This window comes from Argentina silus (assembly GCF_951799395.1).
Source record: "Argentina silus genome assembly, chromosome: 9".
Taxonomy (NCBI): Eukaryota; Metazoa; Chordata; class Actinopteri; order Argentiniformes; family Argentinidae; genus Argentina; species Argentina silus.
Window position 1 is genome coordinate 17,390,037 of NC_139663.1, and position 6,000 is coordinate 17,396,036.

Sequence of the window (6,000 nt, forward strand, 5' to 3'; positions counted from 1 at the left end):
CTTTTTCTTTCAATCTGAATCACTTGTATCTGTTCCACTGAATTCACCTGACAACCTGTTGACTTATTGGATGAATATCGTACCTGTGATTTTGCATCATGTATTCGTGTTCATTAGGCTTTACAATACCAGCATCCTTTGCGGACATTTTGCGCAATTACGCACAGATGGTCCCTGGTATTGTGTAATAACACTGGAAATATACCTTATCTACATGCTCAGTTGAAACTGTATGACAGATTAGTCTACTTAAGTTTCTGGGAATACCAGAAATTCTGTGAATACCAGCTTAAAACTGGCTGTTTTAAGATAGAATAGCCTATGCCTACTTATTTTTCCAATAGTCCACAGCAATGCATATGCATCGAATAGCCTACGTATTGTCTATTAAGTTAAATGGAGTAAATGATTTAATGGCCTAATATTTGTTCAATGTGCAAAACATTTGTCAATGGGGGTGGATTGCATTCTTTCTGAAGCTGACTCTTTTATCTCAGTGTCATTCTCCTTTCAGTCACTAGGGAGAGACTTTCAACAAGGAAAACAGCTGTTTGACGCCGGGTCCAGCAGTCAGACGGGCAGCCGCAGCCGCAGAGTCTGCACCATCATCCGCACGCTGAACGGGATGGATAAAGACACTGCCGAACCGGACCCATCCCGTCAACGCAACGGGGTCGTTGGTGTGCTTTATGGAGAATTTACGGACATGACCAACGGTAAGGTCAGGTATTCGGTGAGCTTGACCGAGAGTGCTTTCACTATCCAAAAGATCTCATCGTCACCTGGACGGAGTAAGGTGGTTTTCAACTTGAATGACTGTATCGGTTGCCGGGCTTATAAAGGGGAGGACAGCGCCGACGTTGGAGCTTACTTTACAGCCTATTTCTATCCGTTCAAGAGGCGATGGATGAGTACAGGAATGGCCCGCCAGAGAGTAGAGCAGTGCTTTCGGGTCGCGCTGGTCCAGGACCCTATGGAGAATCTTCAAGAGGCAGAGCGATGGGCGCGTTCCATCAGAGATGCCTCTATCCGACAGATACCCCAACGAGATGGTGAGAAGAAACAATATATAATGTTGTTAGAATTATAATGAAACAGTTTTGACAGGTCTTATGTAAAACAGGACAAATATAACCTTATTGAGTTCTATCCGACAGTGAAAAGTCTGTGTCTTTACCATAGATGTTTTGTTATTCATTCGTTCATTCAAACCAGTGCTATGCCGTTCAGGAAAGTAATAACTTATATGTCTTTATTCCTTTAGTGCAGTTCTGTGAGAGCAACTTCCCACCGCCTTTATCTCAGATATTAGGCCTATACAGGTTGAACAGGTAATTCACGCCCTGCCTGTCAACATCAGTCTGATGCGAACGGCTATTCATCTTAAGGGAATACGTTAACTGTCAACTAATGACTCTGGGCAAACTATGAGCGGGAATTCTTTGACACATTCCCTTCTACACTCTGGGAACCTGCTCTACCTGCTGTGGAAGGTGAACCACTCCTTCCTCTCCCACAGCAACAGTCACACCTGTCTTATAGGCTTACATCTAATCAATCTTTCAACATCCTACATCATATCCAATATATATCTACACATTTATAAATCCAAACAGAAAGCATCCCATTCATAGGACTTATTGAGAAAATGAATTCATACAGTCGACGTATCCATGCCTGCATTGGTATAGCTACTGAAAACGTCTTCTTAGTCTTAATGATTTGCATAGATTGCCAACTATCATAAATTCGGCATAGTTTGCCATGTCAAAGGGGTAATTCAGTCACTCATCCCACAAGCAACATTGCTGCTCAGGAGTGCACAACCCACACAGATGTTAATGTAAACATGTGATATGAACAGCTGAGAGCACGGATGATGAACAGCTGAGTGCACGGATGATGCTTACACAGTTATCAATATCTCTCACTGGGGAGGAAATAATTAGTTGTGGTTGGCGCTGCGACAGGGAAGTCTACTGTATACGCAAAATATTGAACTGACATTCGGTGAAAATATCATTACTTAGTTAGCATAAGCTATTGATCCAAGAAGATTCATGCATGCATTCATGTGAAGCTTAAGGTTAGATAAGCGTCCAAATCATATTGCCCTAAATGTTTTCGCCAAGTGGGGTAACTTCTAACCATTTTCAGCTGAAACACAAAAGACTCTACACCTCTCGGCAGCATAGCTTCAGAGGAAACGGATATTTGACTCGGCAGTGACGGATCCGGAATGTACTTTAGGTTGCTCACTGCCAGAGATGGAGTCAGGTGTTGGGGGAATAAGGAACTGAGATGGCCTGTGAGCACGCTACCCTCAGGTGTTCAAGGCAACAGAGACTAGGGTCTTTGTGTGTGAGGAGCAGCACCTGAGGGCCAGCAGGAGTTTCAGTTTCACTGTTTGCCAAGCAGGCAGATGGCAACCTGAGAGGTAACCAGCAGCATTCTCACTGTTCTGCTGCCCGGACTCCTCAAAAGAGGCAAGCTAAGACGCTAAGTCTTTAAATGTCAATTCACACATATTAATGAACTGTCTATTGATAGCTGATGTGAATAGGCCATTGAAATGCTAACACATGGATTGTTTGTGGGATGCCTGCCTCAGGATTGTCCAATTTCACAAGAAGGTCGCCACACAGGGACTCATAAAGCAAAGATATCATTAATTTACATGGTCGTTTTAGCATTCAAGATCCAGGCAGCCAATGATACAGTATTTAACAGAATGTATTATGTGTTTTAAATGAGTCATGTGAAGTTAATAGATGCAGCAAAATGTGCTGCATTAATGCCTTGTTAAAGAGGTTGTATGAAAGTCAGACATACTAAGCCCTGCAAGTGTTATTTAATAACATGTCATCTTATCTGGTATTGCAGATGGAAAGGTTGGATTAAAAAGTGCAATGGCAGTTCAAAGCTTATGCTAGATATTCCATTTGCAGCTGTTTACACATTCAAGCTTTCGGTTAAAACCTGACTATAAAGACTGCACAGTATTATTATTTGTGTGTGTGTGTGTGTGTGTGTGTGTGTGTGTGTGTGTGTCTGTCTGTCTGTCTGTCTGTCTGTCTGTCTGTCTGTCTGTCTGTCTGTCTGTCTGTCTGTCTGTCTGTCTGTCTGTCTGTCTGTCTGTCTGTGTGTGTGTGTGTGTGTGTGTGTGTGTGTGTGTGTGTGTGTGTGTGTGTTTGGTGTCCACAGTCGAACAGACAATAGTTCCTATCACATCAAGGTCATTACGGACTGAATGAGGCGTAGATAATGGAATCCTCATACCCTGTGATGTAGCTTGGCACATCAAAGCACATTAATATCCTGCTATTTGCCACGCATAGAGGCACCATAAAAACAGTAAGTAAATGTGAAGATGGTGGTTTTTCTTGAATGGTTTCATGCTGTCTGGTGGATTTTGCATTTCGATTTGTTTTTTTCCGGCTGGAAATAATTCCACCATTTTAGTGGTCAGCGGTCATTTGCATGCATGTAACATCTTGTATTTACCCAATTGTTGATGTATTGTGTCTTTGTGTAATTCACCCCATAAACTCCCTCCCTTAGTGACACCTGACTCTAGGATGAGTACCGTCCTGCTGTGTGTGTGTGTGTGTGTGTGTGTGTGTGTGTGTGTGTGTGTGTGTGTGTGTGTGTGTGTCTGTGTCTGTGTGTCTGTGTGTGTAAGTGTAAGTGAAAATGTGTAAGTGTGTGTGTGTAAGTGTGTGTTTTTAGGAGCCACAGAGAGGGTATGTGTCTGTCACTCTGTGATCTCTCCTCCCGGCTCCTCCAACTCTCTGCTGACGCCACAGTGTCTCTCTCATTGATGAAGACTAGAGTTGAGCGTTGCCCCAGCCCCCCACATCATCAGCGGCCTCTCATCCCAGCCAGCATGGCCCGCAGGGGCCCCCTACTCTGTGACACAGAACTGTGACAGGCTGTCAGAGCCCCTGGTGTTGCCTCTATAGGCTGTGTGTCTAACCCCCCCCCCCTCCAGTTCCCTGACTTTGGACTGTTTGCAGATATGCAAACTATGTGAGAGTCATCGTCACTGGTAGTGCTACACCTTGGGACACCTGAGATGGAAAGCTTTCACCTGAGGGAACTCCCACCAGCTCATTGTTTTGTTCGTTTTTTTTTCTCTTTGTTCTAGGCCTAGTTTTCACATACTGTACACTGATGTCGTATGTGTCAATGTAAAAAATCTTAAGGGAAGCGGTGGTCGGAGTCAGCGGTGCTAAAAAGCTACGGCGGTTAATTGGATCATAGATATCGCGCATCACTTTTTCACGACCTCACTGTTTGTTAGCACTCTCACATGCTGTATACAACGTACTCAGTCACCTCTCTGTCTCACTTCACCCTGTCTCTCTGGGCGTCACACATAGCGCTTCTGCATGAGTCAGGGTCAGATCTGCCTGCAGGCACTTAACCTGCAAAGCAAACATAGACACACACACACACACACACACACACACACACACACACACACACACACACACACACACACACACGGCCCAGAAGCAACGTCCAGATAGAGAGCTTGTTTCCATAGACATGACTATGGGCTGCATGCTCCAAAATATGACTCAGGAAATGAGCTTCAAACCATGAATTATTTAATCTAAAACAAGATTGAGCTGCCTTCTCATTTAGTCTCTACTGTCGGAGGTAACTCAACTTGTCAAGATCTCTGCCTTCAAAACTGTCTACCCTGCACTATGTCTACTGTATTTGCATTCATTGTCCAATCCACTAGTCAAAGTACAATCAGGCATTTCAGTTAGAGGCCTTGAAGTTATTCAGAAGCTATCAAGCTACTCGACATATAAGAGCCCTAGATAGTGTCTGAAGCAAATCTTTAGTAAATAACAATCCAAAGCTATTGAGACCTCAGCAACTACTGTACGGTATCAAGCACTGATAACCAACTTTACTTCAGCTACCGTTGCTCCTGTGCTGTTCCTTCGTAAAGGAGTCCTTTCCAGTGATAAGAGGAATAATAGTAAAGATAACTGTATCAATAGTTCAGGTCCATATTTGGTTCTATACTCACCTGACTAGATCAGACAGTTCAATTTAAAGACAGTGTAGGTCATGATTATCTCTCCTAGAGGAGAAGATTCAGTAAAACCTCAGTAAAAACCCCATGATAACAATGTGACAGCTATGTGTTTATGTTTTCCACAATCAGTTTCAGGTGGATCACCTGATAGCCAGGTGACCAATTAGATCACCTGAACACATCCACTGTTGGTCAGAACCCGCCGCTTATTGACCTAATCATCATGGTAACATTTCCTCAACAAGAATACTATAGGGGGGGGGGGGGGGGGCTAATGGCTTTAGAACAACGAGAGGCCCGGTCTTTGAAGGTAATATAACCAAGTAAATGAATAGACCAGTTTTGTAGTTTGCATCTGTAGTGCTAGCCCCCAGGCAACCATTTGCTGTACTGCAACACAAGACCGGAGGACTCATTAGACAGGAAACAGCCACGCATGGCATTCCTTCAATGCAAATACGTCTCATGTTCTGCTGTGTTATAGGCGTTGCTGAATTCCTACTGCCTACTCGAGAGCTTTCAGGGGAGGATGTAGAACGGCCTCTGTATTTGAAGTTAATAGGATTTCAGCTTTGGTTTTTGACCTCTCTGATGGTTTTGGTCGTTCCTATAACTGTTTTATTGAGGACAATGTTATTGGGCTCAGTGTACTGAGGAGATTTTATTGAGTACATTCTACCACCCTAGAGTGCAAAACCAGACCCTAAAGCTCCTTAATAACTAAGAGCCAGTGTCCCCTATTGTGTCTGATACTCTGAAACTCTAGACAAAGCCTTTTGTGCATAGAAGCCACATTTGTGAGAGAGAGAGAGAGAGAGAGAGAGAGACAGACAGACAGAGAGAGAAACAACAATGACAACCCTGTGTGTGAATTAGGAAACAGTTGCCATGACTGTGTTTGATATTCTCTTACATAGCTCTTCCTGATGGTTTCACACCTT

General features: G+C 43.6%; 1 protein-coding gene across 1 annotated transcript in view; it reads left to right on the forward strand.

The window, feature by feature from the left end:
- Positions 1–625: 625 nt before the first annotated feature.
- sphk1 (sphingosine kinase 1) overlaps positions 626–6,000 on the forward strand; it is a gene marked incomplete at both ends in the record, with an annotated part of 11,609 nt that continues 6,234 nt past the window's right edge. Inside the window, one exon of the mRNA XM_083677973.1 lies at positions 626–1,052. Coding sequence (XP_083534099.1) covers positions 626–1,052 — 427 coding nt within the window. The remainder of the gene's footprint in view (positions 1,053–6,000) is intronic.